Source organism: Pleurodeles waltl, chromosome 10 (genome assembly GCF_031143425.1).
Source record: "Pleurodeles waltl isolate 20211129_DDA chromosome 10, aPleWal1.hap1.20221129, whole genome shotgun sequence".
Taxonomy (NCBI): Eukaryota; Metazoa; Chordata; class Amphibia; order Caudata; family Salamandridae; genus Pleurodeles; species Pleurodeles waltl.
Genome location: NC_090449.1, coordinates 4280253 through 4302884, shown reverse-complemented (window position 1 = coordinate 4302884; position 22632 = coordinate 4280253). Strand labels below are relative to the sequence as shown.

General features: G+C 45.0%; 1 protein-coding gene across 1 annotated transcript in view; it reads right to left on the bottom strand.

Moving 5' to 3' along the window:
* Positions 1-22632, bottom strand: part of CACNA1F (calcium voltage-gated channel subunit alpha1 F) — a 1139147-nt gene that overhangs the window by 824749 nt on the left and 291766 nt on the right. The window contains exon 11 of the mRNA XM_069209307.1: positions 8907-8991. Within this exon, the coding sequence (XP_069065408.1) occupies positions 8907-8991 (85 nt within the window). The remainder of the gene's footprint in view (positions 1-8906; positions 8992-22632) is intronic.

Genomic DNA, 22632 nt, shown 5'->3' with positions numbered 1-22632 from the left:
TGGTTGTGATTCTCAAAAGACTGGAAACCGCGGCCCTAATTCAAGAGTGAAAGGTATTGCCCAATCTCTAACCGCAGTGGTGCTCAGCAATGGGTTAATATCCGAACCCTTTCCCATCCACAAGTGGGCCAGACAGCCCCCCACCCCAGTGCTTTCCCCATTAGAGCCGGGAAGAGTAAACTCGTCCTATATCCTGACAATATTTCATTGATGTTAACTGGTAATCACATTTCTTTAAAGCAAGTCCCGACTCTCATTTCCATATTCACTGAGTTTTCAGATTAAAATGAAGTGGGAACTGCCAATGAATGTTTGCACGACAGCACCTTCAACCCTGGACCTCCCTTTCACAAGGACGCCGAATAAAATGAAATACTTAGGAATCTCGATGGGCCAAAGCACACTTAGGACGAAAACCAACAATATCCAAATGCACCCGGACAACCTAAAGTGGGACTTTGTGAAATGGAAAGCATTAAAGCTGTCCCTCTGGGGAGGTGCAAACTACATATTCAGTATGCTACCCCTCCAAACCCTCCGTGGACATGCTCAGCACGCCAGAATGCACGCCGTTCTGAATTTATGAAAATGTTTTTTCATGCCATGCATGAGTTTATAAATCATTTTCTTATTGCTTGCAATAGTGACTTGCTGACATTTTTTGGTTCGTTTTAAAATACTGTTTGTAACTGATTCGCATTTCTGCTGATTGGTTTTGGGTTGGATTTTCATGTATTCATAAATTAATGGGCTCTTCTGCTGGTGTTCTTCACTCATTTGTTTATTTTTTTCATTGGGTGATGGGCTCATGCCAATACAAAATGCGGTGTATTGGTACCTCATGTTTCATCTAGTGATTTTACTATCAGCCTTGAGAAAGCTCCAGGCCTGTGCGCCGAGAGGGGGTGAAACGCGTGCTGGCTGTTTTCTTTTACACTACAGTTCCTCTTGGAGAATTCCCAGAAAAATGCCCGTTTTTCTCTCATGGAACAGAACAGATGAGTCTGAGTAGAAACTCAACTGGACAACTCTTAACTGATGGAAAAATGAAATCCTCTCTCATCTTAAGGACGAATATAAACTGAGTAATAAGCAAGCAAGGAGATACCTCCAGTTGAAACACTGTCCAGTCAATGACTAAAGAACTCTATTCATATGGCAGAGAAATACTCAAACTATTCTGTTAGGCCAAGGTTGAGAGTGAGTTCACAGCCCAGGAATGGAATGAAGTAATCTATATTCACTACAAGGGCATGAGAGAAGCTCGACTGATGTTCAGTTTCTCTAAAATGATACAATACTGGCACTGGTCCTTACTGAAACGTCTACTTGGGCAAATGCTCCACTTCCTGTAGATGCTCTGAGCAAGGAGCAGACAGGGTGCACATTACCATGTTGTGCCAAAAGTTAGACAACAATGAACATGGCTGATGTTCCAAAAATAATCCTTTCATCCTTGCTAGCTACACTTCACGACACATCACAACCGATAGGGGTGAAAAACCATTGGAAGAGACAGATCAACATTTCATTATTCGTAGCCAAAATGTGCATTTTGAGAAAGTGTAAGTTTCAAGCTTTACTCATGCATGAAGACCGGATAAAGGACCCAGTTTTTGCAGCATCCTATGAAAAGGTAGTTAATAGGCTGATTGACCACCAACAGTTTTCAAAGTTAGAGTTCATCCCTGAAGGTGTCTGGTCCAGAGGATCCCCGAGACAATGATCTACAGCACATCTGATCCTCACCACTGAATGTCCTTTTATCAATAAAATAGATCAATGCTTTACTTTGAACCCTTGGGACTAATGAACAAGATACTTGTTTTCAGTTAACACCTTATATACATTTCCCTGCACGACCCCTGCACACCTGCAGGTGGCGTCATTCTGTTTGGTGCCAGCTGCACCAGAAGTGACATGTGCAGTCCCTATATAGGCACCACCCCAGATGCTGACGTCAGTTTCGTTTTGTGACTTTCCACGCTAGAAATGCAGAGCCACTGTAAGGAAATGCCTCCTTGGCATGGTTACCCCCTAACTTTTTGCCTTTGCTGATGCTAAGTTTTGATTGAAAGTGTGCTGGGACCTTGCTAATCAGGCCTGAGCACCAGTGTTCTTTCCCTAAACTGTACCCTTGCTTCCACAATTGGCACAGCCCTGGCACTCAGATAAGTCCCTTATAACTGGTACCCCTGGTACCAAGGGACCTGATGGAAGGTCTCTAAGGGCTGCAGCATGTCTTATGCCATCCTGGGGACCCCTCACTCACCACATGCACACTGCCTCACAGCTTGTGTGTGCTGGTGGGGAGAAAATGACTAAGTAGACATGGCACTCCCCTCAGAGTGCCATGCCAACCTCACACTGCCTGTGGCATAGGTAAGTCACCCCTCTAGCAGCCCTTACAGCCCTAAGGCAGGGTGTACTATACCACAGGTGAGGGCATATGTGCAAGAGCACTATGCCCCTACAGTGTCTAAGCAAAACCTTAGACATTGTAAGTGCAGGGTAGCCATAAAGAGTATATGGTCTGGGAGTTTGTCAAACACGAACTCCACAGTTCTATAATGGCTACACTGAAATCTAGGAAGCTTGGTATCAAACTTCTCAGCACAATAAATACACACTGATGCCAGTGTGCAATGTATTGTAACATACACCCAGAGGATATCCTAGAGATGCCCCCTGAATACCAATCCGACTTCTAGTGTCGGCTGACCAGTTTCTGCCAGCCTGCAACACACCAGACATGTTGCTGGCCACATGGGGAGAGTGCCTTTGTCACTCTGTAGCCGGGAACAAAGCCTGTACTGGGTGGAGGTGCCTCTCACCTCCCCCTGCAGGAAATGTAACACCTGGCAGTGAGCCTCAAAGGCTCACCCCTTTTGTTACAGCGCCCCAGGGTATCCCAGCTAGTGGAGATGCCCGCCCCTCCGGTGACTGCCCCCACTTTTGGCGGCAAGGCTGGAGGAGATAATGAGAAAAACAAGGAGGACTCACCCACCAGTCAGGTCAGCCCCTAAGGTGTCCCGAGCTGCGTTGACCCCTGCCTTTCAAAATCTTCCATCTTAGTTTTGGAGGATTCCCCCAATGTGCCCCTCTCCCCACAGGGAGGAGGCACAAAGAAGGTGTAGCCACCCTCAAGGACAGTAGTCATTGGCTACTGCCCTCCTAGACCTAAACATGCCCCTAAATTCAGTATTTAGGGGCACCCCAGAACCTAGGAATCTAGATTCCTGCAACCTGAAGAAACAAGAAGGACTGCTGACCTACAAGCCTGCAGAGGAGACGGACGACGACAACTGCTTTGGCCCCAGCCCTACCAGCTTGTCTCCTGACTCGAAAACCTGCAACCAGCGACGCATCCGACAGGGACCAGCGACCTCTGAAGCCTCAGAGGACTGCATCGGACTAAAGGACCAAAAAATACCCATGAGAAGCGGCCCTGCTCAAAACCAGCAACTTCTTTGCAACAAAGAAGCAACTTCCAAAGACTTCAAGATTCCCGCCGGAAGTGTGAGACTTCACACTCTGCCCCAGATGCCCCCGGCTCGAGATCCAGAGGACAAACACCACAGGGAGGACTCCCCGGTGACTGCGAGCCCGTGAGAAGCCAGAGACGACCCCCCTGAGTCCCCACAGCGATGCCTGCAGAGAGAATCTAGAGGCTCCCCCTGACTGCGACTGCCTGTAACAAGGGATCCGACGCATGGAACCAGCACTGTACCCGCAGTTCCCAGGACCTGAAGGAACCGAACCTCAGCACAGGAGTGACCCCCAGGTGACCCTCTGCCTAGCCCAGGTGGTGGCTGTCCCGCGAAGCCCCCGTGCCTTCCTGCAGTGCTAGGGTGACCCCCCGGTCCCTCCATTGATTCCTATCTGAAACTCTATACCTGCTTTGCACACTGCACCCGGTCGCCCCTGTGCAGCTGAGGGTGCATTTTGTGTGCCTACTTGTGTCCCCTCCAGTGCTCTACAAATCCCCCCCGAGGACGCAGGTACTTACCTGCTGGTAGACTGGAACCTGAGCACCCATGTTCTCCATAGGCGCCTATGTGTTTTGGGCACTCTTTGACCTCTGCACCTGACCGGCTCTGAGCTGCTGGTGTGGTAACTTTGGGGTTGCCTTGAACCCCCAACGGTGGGCTGCCTATGCCCCACAACTGAGACTTGTAAGTGTTTTACTTATCTCACAAACTAACCATTACTTACCTCCCCCAGGAACTGTTGATTTTTGCATAGTGTCCACTTTGAAAATAGCTTATTGCCATTTTTACAAAGACTGTATATGATATTGCTTTTATTCAAAGTTCCTAAATTACCTATGTGAAGTACCTTGCATTTTATGTGTTTACTTCAAATCTTGAACCTGTGGTTCTTAAAATAAACTAAGAAAATATGTTTTTCCTATATAAAAACCTATTGGCCTGGAGTAAGTCTTTGAGTGTGTGTTCCTCATGTATTGCCTGTGCGTGTACAACAAATGCTTAACACTACCCTCTGATAAGCCTACTGCTCAACCACACTACCTCAAAATAGAGCATTAGAATTATCTAATTTTGCCACTATCTTACCTCTAATTTCGTACTTTGAAAAAGTATATACAGAGCCAACATCCTACATTGGTGGAAGCAGTGGGATCTAAGACTTTGCATTTGCTGGATTACTCAGCCAATACCTGATCACACAACTAAATTCCAAATATTTTCATTAGAAACTGATTTTTGCAACTTGAACAACTTTTCTAAAATTTGAAAAGCCCTGCTAGGGCCTTGTGTAAGTCCCTGTTAGCATTTCTTTTAGAGTTTAAAAGTTTGTAAAAGTTTGGATTTAAGTTCTAGAAATAGTTTTTATATTCTTTAAAAGTTATCCCAACTTTAAGAGAAATAATGTCTAGCACAGAAGAGATGGTGGTGGAACTCAACCTCACCCCTTACCTGCATCTAGGAATGTCAGAGCTAAGGACTCTCTGTAAGGTAAAAAAGATAAAGACTGGTTCCAACCCTACCAAAGTTAAGCTCCAGGAGTTTTTGGCAGAGTTTGTAAAGGACCACCCCTCTGAGGATAATCCTACAGAGGGGGAACCTAGTGACCAGGAGGATGATTCTCTCCCTCCTATCCTAGTTAGGGAGGCAAGGGTCCCTCAAACCCTGACTCCACAAGTGATAGTCAGAGATACTGGTTCTTCCACAGGGGAGACAAGTAACTCTGGAAGCATTGAGGGCAGCCTCAATGAAGATGACCTCCTGATAGACAGGATCAATGGTGGCAGCAACATAAATAGGGTCAAAGAAAATACTGACATGCTAAAAATCCCCAAATGGATTGTAACAAAATATGAAGATGATGATGACATCACCAAATGGTTCACAACTTTTGAGAGGGTTTGTGCAGCCAGAAAAGTAAACAGGTCTCACTGGGGTGCTCTCCTTTGGGAAATGTTCACTGGAAAGTGTAGGGATAGACGCCTCACACTCTCTGGAAAAGATGCAGAATCCTGTGACCTCATGAAGGCTACCCTGATTGAGGGCTTTGGATTATCAACTGAGGAGTATAGGATTAGGTTCAGTGGGGCTCACAAATCCTCGAGCCAGACCTGGGTTGATTTTGTTGATTACTCAGTAAAGACATTGGATGGTTGGATTAACGGCAGTGGTGTAAATGATTATGATGGGCGGTATAACTTGTTTATGAAAGAACATCAGTTAAGTAATTGTTTGCTGACACACTGGTATTTATTGCTAGGGCCTTTAGAAGGGTGACCCTGTAAAATCAGTTCATAGAGTGGGAGGATGGGTGGGTCGGTTGGGAACCTGCAGCTAGATAGTGTGCTACAGAAGGTAAGTTACTTGCTTATCTGAGAGGGACTTCTACCCACAGATTCCTCACCTTACAATAGATGCCCAAACAATACCTCCCCAGAGGTGAGTCTACAAAACAGATGAAACTAAAAATTACTTCAGGACCGAATGAGCAAAATGCCGGTCACAACGCACCTGACCATTTAAACAGTAATGTTTGGTGAACGCGTGCAAGCACGCCCACGTTGCTGCTTGACAGATATCTAGTACAGGGACTCCATGACCTAACGCAGTGGTGGCAGCCTTGGCTCTGGTAGAAGGGGCACGCAAGCACTCAGGACGGTTGTTTCTTAGCTACTGTGTAGCAGATCTTTATGCAGTGTACTATCCATCCCGAGATAGTCTATTTTGCACAGCCTCCCCCTTCTTAGTACCCATATAACTCAGAAAAAGTGTTGAACATCGACCGGGAACTCTTTTGTGTAATCTAGGTAGAACAACAACAATCTTTTTGTAGGTTCAGATGATTACATTTCTCCTCTTCTTTAGAAAGGTGAGGCGGAGCGAATAATTTAGTAAAGGTGAGGTTTTAATCTACATTAAAAGGTGTCACAACCTTCAGGAGAAAGAAAAGAATGGTCCACAGAAGTGGCTTGTGTGGGTAAAAGGTGGTATAAGGAGGGTGCACAGAGAGTGTCTGCAGTTTGCTTACCCACTTGGCTGATGTTATGGGCACTAGAAAAGCAGCCGTAATGGAAAGCAGGCGAAGTGGGCAGTTATGCAGTGGCTCAAAAGGTGCGCATATAGGAGAAGTCAGATCCCATTGGGGCATGATGAATGGTCTGGGAGGACACGTCCTGTAGACCTTTGAGGAACCTAGTCACAGGTGACTTTAACAAAGAAGGTTGATCCAGCAACAACAAAAATGCAGAAATGGTGAACAAGTAATCTTTAACAGTGCCCAGAGCAAATCCCTGCTGTGCCAAAGAAAGAACAATCAGTAGAACTTGGGTTAGAGGCGTAAAGAGGATCAATGTCCTTGGATGCACATCATGCCACAAACTTGTCCAAGCAGCAGGTATATACCAACTTGGTGGAGGGACCCCTGGCTATCAGGATAATAGCACACACTTCAGGAGGAAGGTCAAAAGCTGTCCACTGTCGACCCTCAATCTCCAAGCATGAAGGCGATGCAAGAACAGGTTCGGGATCAAGACCCTGCTGCTACAACAGAAGATCCTCCTGAATGGGCAGCATGATCGGAGGATCAATTGCCATGCTCAGCAGCTTGGGATACCAGACTCTCTATGCCCAATCCAGACCACAATAATGACTTGGGCCTGGTAGTTCCTGATCTTCTTGAGAACTCTGGGCATAAGTGGTATTGGCGGAAAGTCATACAGGCTACCAGAGCTCCACTCGAGACGAAAAGCTGCCATAGAAACTCCAGCGTGCAGAAATGCTGACATTGCGCGTTCTCTGTGGTGGCGAAGAGATCTAACCAAGGCGCTCCCCACTGCTGAAAGAGACCTTGCACCACCTCCAAATGGAGACGTCATTTGTGATCCGCTAGGCATAGACAGCTAAGTTCATCTGCCCTAGTGTTCAGAGAGACTTCCAGGTGCTGAACCACCAGGGAAATGCCCTGGCGTTCCAGCCATGTCCAGAGGCACAGTCTGGAGCCACAAGAACGACTTGGGCCCAGTGGTACCTGATCTTCTTGAGAACTCTAGGCAGGAGTGGTACAGGTAGAAAGGTGTACAGGAGGACTGAGCTGCACTTGAGCTCAAAGTGCCACTCAAGACGAACAGCATCTCTGAGCGACAGCTGGCTTGAAAACTCCAACGCACAGAACTGCTGACATTGCGCATTCTCGGCAGTGGTGACCAGATCTAGCAAAGGCTCTCCCCACTGTTGAAAGAGGCCTTGCACCTCCTCCGGATGGAGCCGTCATTTGTCATCCGATAGGTATCTTCGGCTGAGTTTGTCTGCTCTGGCGTTCAGAGTCCACCAGATGTTTAATCACCCAGACATTCCAGCCATGTCCAGAGACATAGAGCCTCTTGACAAAGGGTCCTGGACCACACCCTGCCCTAACTGTTGCAGTACCACATGATGGTGGTGTTGTCCGTGAACACCTGCACCAGCCGTCCCTTGAACGAAGGAGGAAAGGCTTTCAATATCAACCAGATCTCCCAGAGCTCCAACAGGTTGATGTGAAGCCCACACTCCGCTGGAGACCAGGGTCCTTGGACCTCCACCTCTCCTAAATGGCAGCTCCAGCCCAGAAGTGACACATCTGTCACACCAGTCAGCTGGGGAAGGGAGATTAAAGTGCGCTTAATTGATACCACTAATGTTATACTGTTTTATCCTAAAAAGAATGACTCTTTTTGCGTTCCCTTATTGATAGTAATATGCTATAAGATAGTTCAAGATTATTAAAACTGTACGGTTAATATATTGTACGTTTCGGTATATATGACATAACAATTAAAAAAGGTTAGAAAAAGAGAAGAGAAAATCCGACAGTTAGTGCTTCCAAGAAGGGTTGAAACTCTGAGCCCCTTCACCTGTTTGGCTGTCCTTTGGGTCACAAAATAAGGAAGATGGACCACTTGTTGTCTTTGCTTGTTTTCAGTTTGTTTTCAATGTTATTTGATGCGTTGGAATACCTGTATGTTGACACTGACGACTGAGGGTTGCCAGATTGTCAGTAGGGAATAATTCAAGACTTTGAATCTGTGAAGGTCCAGTACTGGAGAGCAGCATTTCAACATAGAGGGAGCGACCTCACAGAACCAAGAGCTGTCAGTGGAAGCCTAAAGCAAGGGACGTCACTGAGCCAAGGATGAACAGTAAGAGTGTGACTTTACTTTAGCATACAGGAAATGACCACACTAAACCAATTTGTAGGCATATTTGTTTTTTTCCTAGCACTCTAATAAACAGCACGTTATCTCACAGACAACAGAAGTAGCAGCAGAAGAGCTGTTTTTTGTCTTCAGTTCTGTCATATGCTTAAGTTATCTCATGGACACAAGGTTATCTCTTGCATTTAACAATTTCTAGATGAATGCACAGTCCGGACATCATACTCACAGGCAAAGGGCACAGCAGTTTGAGTGCTCCTCTTCCCCAATGTTCTCAGTGTTGACAGAGGCTGTTTCGCTTGCAGGAAGGCTGTCTGTGGAGGAAAAGAGTAGACAGGATGCACAAAGACATATAATTGCTGCTGAAGGAAGGGGTTTAATCCTGCATCTTCACTGACTGCTTCCAGATAAACTGACTTGGAATAGATCAACATATGCTGGAAACTCAGGGAAAATGCAGCCACTAGGAACTGTGGCTTGACTCTAAGAAGTTAAAGAACCCGACCAAGAACAAGTAAATGCCTAACAGTGAACAGAAGACTAAAGATCTTGAGGGGCAATATTCCAATGCGAAACACTTCACACCAGGACGGAGGATGGGGAATGAACCAATGAGATTCATGCCTCATTAGGATAGAGGTCGGGGATCTCTACAGGGAATGCCCGAATGACAATCAGTTCATAACCGGATAGATATCAGAATCTATTCAGAGTGAATCGATCAATGGGAACCACTTCATAACAGTACAGAAGCCGAGGTTCAGCACAGGGAATAAATCAACGGGATTCTTTTCATAACGAAATTGACACTAGGGGGCTATTCAGTGTGAATGAACCAATGGCAATCACTTCACAAGAGGATAGGGGCTGAGAATATTCACATGCAATGAGTCAAAGGGAATCACTTCACACCAGAAGCCAGGCCAGAGGTAATACAAAGGGAACATGACAATGGTAATCAATTCATAACTGATAAATGGCTGGGGATCTCCAAAGAAAATGACCAATGGGAATCAGCTGGCCTGTTGTGTGGTGGGTACCTAAGGTGTTATCACCTTATACTAGGTCCAGGTATCCCCTCTCAGTGAAGTGTAGGAATTGTCTAGAATACAGGCTCTCTAGAGGTAGCTGTGGATGAGCAGCCAAGGCTTATCTAGGAGACATGCAAAGCTCATGCAATGCCACTGTAGTTACACAGCACTTACAAACATGAAAGAAAACACTCAGTGTTGCAAAAATAAAGGTACTTTATTTTAGTGACACAATTACCAAAAAGTACTAGAGAGGCAACCCTGCAATAGGAGGTAAGTAACACACTAGATACGTACACTAGTTATCAGAAATAGGCATAAATAGCAATAGAAAACAGTGCAAATAGCAATAGACAATAATGACCCTAGAGGGAGCCCAAACCATATACTAAAAAAATGGAATGAAAATGCAGGACCCCCACCTAGGTAAGTGGAATATGTAGAGGGGAGCAGGGGGAACGGGGAAACCCCAACGGCAAGTACCACAGTGCCCGTCAGTAACCAGGAAGAAGGGAGGAAGTTACTGGATTTTCCCCAAACCACCCAAAAGGAAGAAAAAGAAGATAATGCAACACCCAGACAAGAGTGCAAGAAACCAGTGGTGGATTCCTCAAGAGAAAGACCTGTGGAAGGAGGGGACCAACTCCAGAAGTCACAGGAGAGTCCAGTGGGGGCAGAAGTGACTACCCACCCAACTGTGGTTGCAGGAGTTGGTCGACGGTAGAACGAAGACAGTCAGAAATGCAGTTCCTGGAGGATGCAGTCGACTTCCCACGTTGGATGGATGATTGCAGTGGTCAGTGGCGTGGAAAAGCTACCAACAAGCCTTGGCAAAGGCAGAAGTCGTGGTGAAGCAAAAGTAGAGCTGCCGGGAACCAGCAAGGTCCATGTGGACTCAATCCATGGGGGGAGTCCTAGAGGGACCCTCAGCAAGGCAGAGAGTCCACAGAGGAAAAAGAAGCCCCCCACAGGAGACCCACTGGAAGAGGAACCAAGAGTCGCAGAGGAGCCCACGCAGCACAACTGGAGAAGGGGCCCCCACTACATGAGAAGCACTCAGAGGGCTGTGCGTAGCAGGAAGGAGTGTTGGGGCTACACCGATCCTGAAGATCCCTTGTAGAGGATGCCAACAAGCCTTGGTAGCTGCAAGAGACGCGGTGCACAGTGGTACGGTCCTGCGTGGGAAGGCAAGGGCTTATCTCCACCAAACCTGGACAGCTGGCAGAGAGGACCAAGAGGGCTACTGCAGACCGCCACCGTTAATGCAGGATCCACGTAGCTCAGGATGAGAGGAGATCCACGGTTGTCGTTGCAGTTGGTGCCTGTCTATGCAGGGGAGTGACTCTTTCACTCCAAGGCAGATTCCTTCTTCCTTCTAGTGCAGGCTGAAGACATCACCCTCAGTGGATGCACAGCTGGTGGAAATGTTGCAGTTGCTGGCAGGAACCCTGGAAACAATGTTGCAGAAGAGTTCTTCTTCTTGGAAGCAGCTTGTCGGGTACTGGAGGTTTCAGTCACAGTTTCAGAGGCCAGAAGCCGAAGAAGAGGTTGCAGAGGACTCCTGCTGGAATCTTGCAAGCCGCATCTGAGGACCCACCCAAGAGAGAGACCCTAAATAGCCCTGAAAGGGGAATGGGTCACCTAGCCAAGTAAGCACCTATCAGGAGGGGGCTCTGTCGTCACCTGCCTGGCCACTCAGATGCTCCCAGAGATCCCTACCAACCTTGGAAACAAGATGGCAGAACCCAGGGACCCTTTGGAGGAGCTCTGAGCACCATCCCTGGGGTCGTGATGGACAAGGGAGTGGTCACTCATCTTTCCATTGTCCAGTTTCGCGTGAGAGCAGGGACTGGGGGTCCCTGAAACGGTGTGGACTGGTTTATGCACAGAGGGCACCAAATATGCCCTTCAAAGCCCACCAGTGGCTTGGGGAGGCTACCTCTCCCAAGCCAGTCACACCTATTTCCAAAGGGAGAGGGTGTTACCTCCCTCTCCCAACTGAAATCCTTAGTTCTGCCTTCTTGGGATTGATCAGATCAAGCAGCAGGAGGGCAGAAACCTGTCTGAGGGGTGGGCTGCCCGGGAAACCCTGTATGACTGGTGGCAGCAATGCTGGGGGTCCTTTAAGGAGCCCCCAAAGTGCATGGAATCATACTTCCAATACTTGCAACATTATTGGGGTATGATTCTGACATATTTGATACCAAACATGCCCAGGTTCGGAGTTACCATTACGTAGCTGGAAATAGGTAGCGACCCATGTCCAGCACACGTGTAAAATGGCATCCCTGCACTCAGGAAGTCCATGAAAATTGAGCTGGACTTTGTGGGAGCACCTCTCCTCATGCAGGGGTGCCCTCACACACAGGGACCTGCCCTCTGGACTGAGAGGGCCTGCTACAGGGGTGACTTACAGTTACCTGGTGCAGTGACCTGCAGTGAAAACACGTGCATGGCAGAATAACTGCTGCAGCCCTTAGGGATCCCCTGGTACCCCAATGCTCTGGGTACCTAGGAGCCATATACTAGGGACTTACATGGGAGGACCAGTATGCCAATTGTGGGAAGAAAGAGGTACAGTTACCAAGTTAGAAGGGAGCATATCCACTTGGGCCTGGTTAGCAGGATCCCGGTGAATACAGTCAAACACAATGACAACAGGCAGAAAATGGGGGTAAACATGCCAAGAAAGAGGGCACTTTCCTAGTTTGGTTTAGTTTAGTAGATTTATAAAGCGCATAGTTATCCAAGGGCATCCCAGCGCTAGCAACAGCAGAAGCTACGTAGGGGAGGAAAAAGAGTGAATTAGTCACAGAAAAGAATGGTTTTAAGTTTTTTTCTGAAGAGTCGCTCTGAGGATTCATGGCGGAGCTCAGAGGGAAGAGCATTCCAGAGACAGGCAGCCTTACTGGAGAAGAAATTACTTCCCCAGGCTCTCTTGGGCCGGAAAATATAAACATTCCGAAGAGAGGATGACCGCAGGCTCCTAGATGGAGTATAGAGGAAAATCAGTTTTCTAAAGAAGTTTGGACCCCTACCGTGTAGGGCCCTGTGAACAATGCAGAGTGATTTAAAGTGGATCCGCTCCTTAATAGGGAGCCAGTGAATAGTCGAGATAGCCGGTTTTGCAGAGGAATATTTTGGTAATTGAATAAGAAGCCTGGCTGCTGCATTTTGCACTCTCTGCAGCTTCTTTATTACGTAAAGCGGGGAGCTAAGAAACAGAGAATTCTCGTAGTCAAGCCGGGAAAGAATTAAGGTTTGAATAAGGATTCTTCTGGCCGTGGAGGGTAGAAGAATAAGAATCTTCCTAAAAGCTCTTAGGAGACCAAAGCAAGTGGAGGAGACTTTGTTGGCTTGGAAATCCATGGTAAGCCGGGGATCGAGCCAAACGCCAAGACTCTTAACATGTGTTTTGGGAGAGGGAAGGTTGTTAAAAGTATCTGAAAATGATGAGAGAGGAAAGCAGGGGGCCATTGCCTTGGACCATAACTTCCGACTTCCCGTCGTTGAATTTAAGTTTGGATTTAATCATCCAGTCGCTGATATCCTTCATACAGCAAGAGAGGTTAGCAACAAACTAATCTCCAAGGCTGGAGAGGGACACCACTAATTGAGTGTCGTCTGCATAAGTGACCAGTGAGAGGTTGTGGTGAGCAATCACTTTGGCTAACGGGGACAGATAAACATTAAAAAGAGTTGGGCAGAGAGAAGAGCCCTGGGGAACTCCACAGCTCAGTGGAAGAATTTTAGAGAAAAAGGTACGATCCAGAACTTGAAAGGATCTACCTTTAAGAAAAGAAGAGAGCCAGGACAGGGAAGATCACCTTATCCCTATTTCCGAGAGTCTGCAGCAGAGAAGATTGTGATCGACCGTGTCGAAGGCTACACTCAAGTCGAGTAAAATAATAGCCACGTGAGTCCCTTGATCCAAAAACTGACGAGCCGACTCAGTTACTGTGAGAAGGGCTGACTCGGTGCTATGCAGGGCTCTAAAGCCCATTTGGGTGGGATGTAGGAGCTCATGGCTCTCGAGGTAGCAGGTTAGTTGAGAGTTGACATGCTTCTCCAGGATCTTGGCAGCGATAGGGAGGAGGGCAATGGGTCTGTAGTTTTCTAGTAGAGTAGGGTTGAGTTTGGGTTTCCTCAGAAGGGGCTTAATAACAGCATGTTTAAAAGACTGAGGGAGGGAGCCAGAGGATAAAGAATGATTCAAGATTTTAGTAAGCGGAGGGACAATAATATCCGATACTGCAGAAGAACAGATGGAGGGGCAGGGTCCAAGGGAGAGCCAGATTTAATTTGGGACAGAAAATAAGCAGTTATCGCATCAGTAAGAGGAGTAAAGGTGGTTAATGAGACTCCTTCAGAGTGAGGATCCAGCGCCTGGCACATTGGGAGCACCTTCGATGGGGTGGGGAACCCAGAGTATATACTGGTGATTTTATCCTGAAAATATGATGCCAGTAGATTACTGTGAGTGATGGAAGCCTCAATCATAGAGGCAGACGTAGGAGGTGTGGTGAGTTCTTTAAAAATTTGAAAGATTTCTTTCTGGGAGCAAGAAAAGTTCTCTATTTTAGCACCGTAATAGGTGGACTGGGCAATTTTAATATTGTGGTGGTATACTCTGATAGATTGTCTATAAATATCTCTAGCAGAGAGACTGTAGTTTTTTCGCCATAGCCTTTCTAACTTTATGCAGTTCTTCCTGAGTTCAAGAAGGGAAGGGGAAAACCAGGGTTTAGGTTTATTAGAAGATTTTTTGCTCTAAGTTTGACAGGCAGAATGACATCCATGGAGGACAAAACCCATTTGTCAAATGAGTCTGCAGATTCTGGAACGAGAGGGTTGTTGGTTGTACGGAGGGCTCATTAGAAATCAAATCTATTTTAAAAACGCCTACACGTAGTTCCACACTGCTGCACGGCCGGCGCACGTCGGTCATTAAATACTGGCGTGCGGGAGACTCAGCCGCCTTAAAAAATGAACAGCTAGACTGCGCACCAAAAAAAGATGGCGGTCTAGGATGTCCCCAACCGGAAGAGGGGAAGACAGAGCAGCCAGTAGCCTCTGAACACGGGCTCCGGTGCTCAAGACATAACAATTATATTCAGCACAGACAGAAATCAAGATTAGCAGGTTAAAAGAGGCAGCGAGAGGCGCCTGGAGTATAAAACATTAAAAACATTAAAGAACCATTAAAAATCAAATCTATTTTAAAAACGCTTACACGTAGTTCCTACACTAATCTTTCCAGCCAGCTAGCAGCACCTCACCAGTACCCAAGAGTAAAAGGTGATTTGTGGGAGCCCTTCACATGACATCTAGATGATTTCTCAGGGAAACCGTGGTGGAACAGATCATACCCCTTTCTCTCAGTTACATATGTCTCATAAATACAAAGACAAACAGAAACAGGAATAGGTTCAATAAGTTTTATTGAATCAACTGCATTCTATGTAAAAAGACATGCCTTGTGATTATAAGGATGATAAATATAATAAAAGCAAAGCAGTGACAAGGAAAGTGAAACATAGGAAAAGTCCCACCATACTGTCACAATGATGATTCTAGAATCCCTACCTGCACTACTAATGTTCTATAAAGGATTGTGGCTGTGAAAGCCCTAATCTTCCCCTCAGGCCTCCCGGAAGGAACTTGTCCCCATCCCTCTGTTTGTAGGTAAAGAAAAGGTCTGCTGGTCTACTGAGAGTCCTCCCACATGGAGACAGAGAAGGTGTCAGGTCTCAGCAGAAACTGCAAGGACAACTACAGCATGCAATGGCAACTGGCTAGAATTTCCATACAAGATCAGAGGCTACCATTATGCATTATTCCTTAATGCCATTCCATGAAGCACTTTAAAGAAGTTAACATGACAAAGAAAACTTTCCAGAGTAGAACGTTCAATATACATAACAAGTCTGTGCAGACAATAATCTGCTTCTTTTGAATGCTGCTCCTGGTAAATAAGTGTACTTCTGTGCTTGCTATATTTATTGTGCTGGTTTTTGTTTGCCTTACGGATTCCAATTTATAGAACCAATTATTTGTTGTGGCGTTATTTGTGTATTGCTGGCTTCTTTTTATTTTGTTTTGAGAGCTCTGCTGGGCTGCCAACCAAAGCAGGGTATGGATCTGTGATCCGCACTGGGACGGCCGCCCGAGGCCGTCCAACAAAAGCAGGGTACAGAGCGGCACATGCTTTCCTGTGCCTTGATCCCGGTGGCCCCATTGAGTCTTGTAGGTCTGATGGCCTGATAAGCTTTTCCCATTCTTTCACTTGGGAGCCGCCATCGGACTCGGAACGCCTCTGCCATATTAGAGGAATACGTTGGGCAATGGTCGTCCAACAGAACGCAAGAGTTAGTGCACCATTTTTCTTTGGGCTTCGGCCTATTGTTTGAGATTTAATTAATGAGGCCGTATAGGGAGATCGTAACGCACCAACACTGACAGTTGACAGTAACAGTCTCTGCATCCCCAGCTGATCACACAGTTACAGTTTCCGCATCGACAGCTACTGGCACTAGTAAGTAGACGTATTTTAGAAAAGTCGGCATATCTTTTATCATACTTGATTCTATTTTCCTTCACTGATTTGCCAAATTCATAAGATAAGCACCCTCCTTTAAGTTAAAATTGGACTTATACTACCTGCATTTAGTTTATCCATAATTAAACATTTAAAAAACAATTTTAACATGACTGATAAAGAAGGACAGACCTCTGAAATATTTCAGGGTAGAATTAATGAAGAATTGATCAAAAAATTGATCCAACATGAGATGTGTTCTTGTATTAAAGAGACGCTAGACCAAGCCATGTTCATGAGAGGTTCTGATGAAAATGAAGAAGATCATGAACCCATTTCATCGGAAGAAACGACTCAGAGCAACAAAGGGGGTAAGAGGAAAAGAAAATCAAAGCATATTGATGATACTGAAAGAGAGGCTATAGCCTATAGAAAATGGGAGGACAAAGCACTTCAAGTAGAATAGAGGTTCTAAGCAGAGAATTGGGGGTCCAAGCAGCTCACAGAGTATGGGCGCCCTACGCAGAATAAAATTGAATGGTGTTCCTTGTGCCACATTGGATTCAGATGTTCCAAGCGACATCCAAATTTCTGATGTAAATGAGGAGGAATCGCTTAATGAAAGCCCTCTAGAGGAATATGTCTTAGATCTAGAAAATGGAGAGTTTGATCAGGATAAATTCTTTACGGAGGAAGACCTCTCCTCTTCCTTAAAGAATGTAATCAGAGATCCCTTAGGAGAAGAAATGTTTTTCCCAAATAATATCAAGCACCCGAGGAGTGCGGAGTGATGTTCACAGAAACATGTTGCTAAATTCATTAAAAAGTGGATTCGGAACACACTTGAAAAGAGAGTCAGGAACATCTTAAAGGCTGAATGCTCTTGGCCTGTCATACATGATAAGATTTGTCTTACCCCTAACCTAGACCCAGAACTGATAACCTTCCTTTTCAAACTGGGTAGAGACACAAGGAAAGGGCTTGAGAAATCACTCAAATCATGGCAGGACCACCTCCTTGATTTGGTTGTGTCTCTCACAAGGATTATTGATATAGTGGAGGAGGCTTACATCAATGAAATTCCATTGGCTATAAATTTGCTCAGGGGGTGGAGCCTAGAGTTGTTCTATTGAAAATTAGTCCTAAACTTATCATTTAGCATTTAGCGTCTTGCATAGGGTAGGATCCAGAGACTATTTTGTGAGTCTTGTCTTAACTATTTTTGAAACTTTTTATGTAATTTTATGAACTGTTTTCCTGTATTAATTGTCAATGTCCTTTTTATATATATTACTTTTTACTTTTCAAATGGCCCAAATTTGGACCGAATAAACTATTGATTGATAGTCCTAAACTTGGGGATCTTGCTGAGCGAGAACCTTCTGAAAACCCCAAAGGCCTTCTCTTCGGAGAGGATATGATTAAAACGTTAAGCAAGCATATTGTAAGCTTTACTGCCCTTGACAAGGCACAGTCCAATATGTGCAAAATCTTCAGCCCGAGTGTTTTTGGACAGGCCGGCAGAAGGGGACTCTCTGTTGGTCAGGGCTCACAAAGGTCTCACGCCACGAACTACAGACAATCAAGAAGCTTTGGCAGAGGCTATCAAGGCAGAATTTCTCTTCCCAGAGAGGGAGCAAGCCTTCGTGGAAGAGGGAACAGAGCATGTGGACAACCCTCCTCAGGATATCAGGGTGACAACACACAAGTTTACCTTCTTCCCTAGGAAGAGCGGGAGAATGACTCAAGTTCTTTTCCCATATCTGGCAAACAATTACACTAGACCCATGGGTTTAAGAAACCATCCAAGGATTCAAAATGGACTTCTGGGAAGAACCCTTCCAATCCGTTTTTCTAAGAGAACTGAACTTAAGCTCTACACAAGAGCTCATTGAAGAGGTAAGAACCTTGTTGCAAAAGGGAGCCATCCTACTGGTGCCTTTAGAAGACAGGTTGTTTGTAAGTACTCTGTTCTTAGTGGAGAAGAAGGACAAGGGGCGGCGACACGTGGTAAATCTAAGAGATATGAACACATTTCTAGTCTACAGGCACTTCAAGAAGGAGGGATCCATCTTCTAAGAGATCTGTTGTTAAAGGAGGATTAGGTCGTGAAATTTGATCTAAAAGATGCTTATTTTGCGATCCCAGTGGCCAGGGAACCTTATCTCCAAATCACCTGGCTGGGTCGTCTTTATCAATTCTGCGCACTCTCTTTTGGCCTCTTGTCGGCACCTTGGTGTTTCACCAAAGTATTGAGGGCCATAGCATCCTACCTGAGAGAGCAAGGTACCCGGATGATCATTTATTTGTATGAAGTCCTCATTATGTCCCAATGCCGTACGCAGATTTTGAAAGACTTAAAATGGTCATTTCTGTCCTGGATAATTTGGCAGAGAGAAATATGTCCTAACTCCTTCCAGGTCTTAAGAGTTTTGGGGTTTCACAATAGATATTGTGAACGCAGTTCTTCTATTATCCTTGATGAAAATCACCAAAATACGAAAAGAGATAAGATTTCTTCTTAGACGAGACTCTATAACATTGAGAGAACTAGCCAGACTTCTAGGTCTTTTCTCTTTATCCATTCCGGTAATCTTTCCAGGCCTGTTACACTATTGGGCTTTGCAAAGGCCCTTTGGGGAGGATTGTGGTATGGAGACAAGGTAGTCCTGGATGGGGAGGCCAGAGCAGAGCTATCTTGGTGGTTGGAGAATTTAAACGCATGAAATGGTAGGGCGATTTTTGGATGTTCTCCACACTTCATTTTGGAGTTGGATGCAAGCTCAGTTGGTTGGGGAACACGCCTACGTACTCAGGATACTTGTGGTTTATGGTCACAAGTGGAGAGGTTACATCATATAAATTATTTCGAGTTGACAGAAGGTCTTTATGCCCTTATCAGTTTCAAAAATTGTTTGCAGGGCAGAGCAGTACTGCTAAAGATGGACAATGTTTCTGCAGTAGCATATATAAATCACCTAGGTGGAACAAGATCTTCAGACCTGTCAACGTTAGCAAAGAAGCTTTGGTTATTTTGATTGGAACACAAGATCAGCCTAAAGAGAGAACATTTTCCTGGGAAGGCGAATGACAGTGCAGATTGCAATTCAAGGTTTTTATGAGATTTCAGCAATTGGAAGCTGAACACAGATTGTTACAGAAAGTTATCCCAGAATTGGGGCCCTCTGTAATTAGACCTGTTCGCAAGCAGACTGACATTTTGACTGAGAGATACTTTAGTTGGATGCCGGACCCCGGTGCTCTAGCAGTGAACGCATTCCTTCAGACAAGGAGAGGAACCGACGCATATATGTTTCCTTCATTCGCTATGATTCTGAGAGTTCTACAGGAGTTCAGACAGGAGAGGTGCTCACTTGTTCTGATGACTCCATTTTGGGTAGCACAGGCATGGTTCACAATGTGTCTGGAGCTAGCTTGCAACATCCCTTTCTTAATGTCTGCAGTTTAAAGCCTATTACTAAACACAGATGGAAAAGAAAACCCTCTGGTTCTGAATGGGACTTTGAACCTTCTTGCCTGACGAGTATCAGGAGATCTAGAGAAATGTCAGGCCTTTCAGGAAGAGCAGAGGAACTCCTGGAAGAATCATGGGCCCCAGGTACCCACCGCAGATACAGAGAAATCTTGAAGTCTTGGGCATGCTTGTGCTTGGAAAGGGACTTGGATCCCATGGAGTCACCTATAGTGGAGGTAGTTAACTTTCTAGTAGAACAGTTTGACAGGGGTCTTAGTTATAGGAAAATAAATTGCTAGTGGTCTGCGATTTCTACAGGACATAGTCTGATCAATGGCAGATCTGTTTGAAAGAATGTTTTGGTCTGTAGAGAGCTTAAAAGCATCAGATTAAGAAGACCTCGTAGACCTATGTATGATTCCCTATGAGATGTTAATTTAGTTCTCTCTAAGTTTAATTCTTGGCCTAGCAATAGGTATTTGGACTTAAAAAGACGTTCTACGAAGGCCTCTTTAATCTGTCTAATTTTTTGTTAATGAGTGTCAGAGGATAAGGCTTTAGAGGTAAGTAACAGAGTTGCTTTTGGGGTTACCTTTGAGATTACAAAAAAAAAAAAAACTATGCCTGAAACAATATTTCACCCAAATTGTAATTCATGCAAAAGCCTTTGTGTGGTGGATTAAAGAATATGACTTCAGAATGAGTGAAACTCACCCTGATGGTACTGACCAACTTTTGATTTATTTTGGTAAACCTTTTAAAGCGGTTACTACAGCTACGATTGTTAGATGGGTAAAATGGACTATGCAATCCGCTGGCATTGACTTACTGAAATTTCATGCACATACTATGAGAGGTGCAATGGCTAGCCAGTCCTTTTATAAAGGGGGCAGGTTAGAGGATATTTTGAGAGCAGCCAATTGGTCTAACTCCTCTACCTTTGTGAAACATTATTGTAAACCCACTGAGCACATGTCTGATGTGGTACTCAGAGGCTACTAACATGCATAATGGTAGCCTCTGGTCTTGTAATGAAATAGCTGTTCTCCAAATGAAACGCCAAGAGAATCTGAATTTCATTAAAGACATGGAGGCTAACATTATCCTTCCCTTCCCTGTGGATGGTTTCATTGAACACAAAAAAACGTAATGAGAGGAAAATAATGTGTCTTACACCACAATGATTTATTAAAGTTATCTAAGAAATATTTATTGCTTATGATAATCCTTTGCTGCTTGTGTATTTTGCCAATTCTCAGTGTAGAATCTTTAATAAAATTTTCTTTTAAGATAATACGCAGTAATTTAGTCTACTACAATAGATGTTGTGACAGCTTTCCTATTCTCCTCGTCTATCTAAAGGAAGGAGAACAAAGAGTACACCTTAGCTGGCCTACTACTAGAAGACTTCTTGGGCTGAGGTTCTGTCTGGCATCATTTCAAGTGGATTACTTACCTTCGCTTACCTCTACTAGGTACAATATCTTCAGCATTTAAAAGAGGCAGATTATTGTCTGCACAGACTAGTTGTGTGTATTGAACGTTCTGTTCTGGAATGTTTTCTTTGTGATAATAACTTCTTTAAAGAGCTGCGTGGAGCGGCATTAAAGGGAAACTGTATAATGTTAGCCTCTATGTCTTTAATGCAATTCATATTCTCTTGCCATTTCATTTGGAGAATCACTATTCCCCTCTAGCGTGCAGGGGGCAGTGAGCTGTTTTATAATAACTGCCCTGACAACATGTATATTTCTGTGCATTAGAGTTGGGGACATGATGAGCGCTGGTGCCAGCAATAACTTGTAAACTTACTTCATACCAGGAGCGAGGCCGAGGGAATCTCGACACTGAATGAACCAATGGGAATCAATTAATTCTGGGATAGATGTTGGGCCTATTCAGAGTGACTGAACCAATGGGAATGACTTTTTAACAAGAGAGAAACAGAGGGATCATCACATGGAATGACCTAAAGGGAGTCAAAAAAAGTAACAAAAAAATAAGGTAGCCCTGGAAATATACAGACAGAATGATCCAGTGGGAACCACTTTAACATTACTAACCTATAAGAGGAAATGTGCAGGGGATCATCGGAGAGAGAATGAACCAAAGGGAAACACTTCAACAAGTAAGCAAAATCTAGGAGGACAGATGGTGCACAAAAGGAATGAAACAATAGGGATCTCTTCATCAACAAGTAAACAATACGGGGAAAAAGGTCAGAGTGTCTCTTGGATACACGACCAAGGAGAAATTCTTCAAATAAGCATTAGCTGGTATGGTACTCAAAGAAAGGTAGGCATTCTCCAAGTACTGTGGTGATGCTGTAGGTGGGATGGGACACTCTAAGCAGGCTAGGAGTACCCAAAGTAGGGTTGGAGTAATCTTAACAGGAATGCAGATACTCCGAGTGTGAGATGAGATATTCAGAGCAGGACACAGGTACTCCAAGAAGGGTATGGGTTCTCTAAGCAGGATTGGGAATACACTATGAAGGTAGTTTACTATAAGCACAGTAGGGGTATTCTAAGCAGGGTTGGGAATACTCTAGGAGGGTGGTATACTTTAAGCACACTAGAGGTATTCTAAGCAGGGTTGAGGATACTTGAAAAAGATGGTATACCCAAAGCACAGTTGGGATATACTAAGCAGGGTTGAGAATACACTAGGAGGGTGGTATACTTTAAGCACACTAAGAGTATTTTAAGCAGAGTTGGGAATACTGTAAGACGGTGGTATACTTTAAGCACAGTAGAGGTATTCTAAGTAGGGTTTGAAATCCTCTATAAGGGTGGTATACTCTAAGCAGAGTAGTGGTATTCTAGGCAAAGTTTGGGAATACTCTAGGAGGATGGTATATTCTAAGCTGCCTTGTGATACTTTAGATTGTGCAAGAGTAACCAAAGCAGAA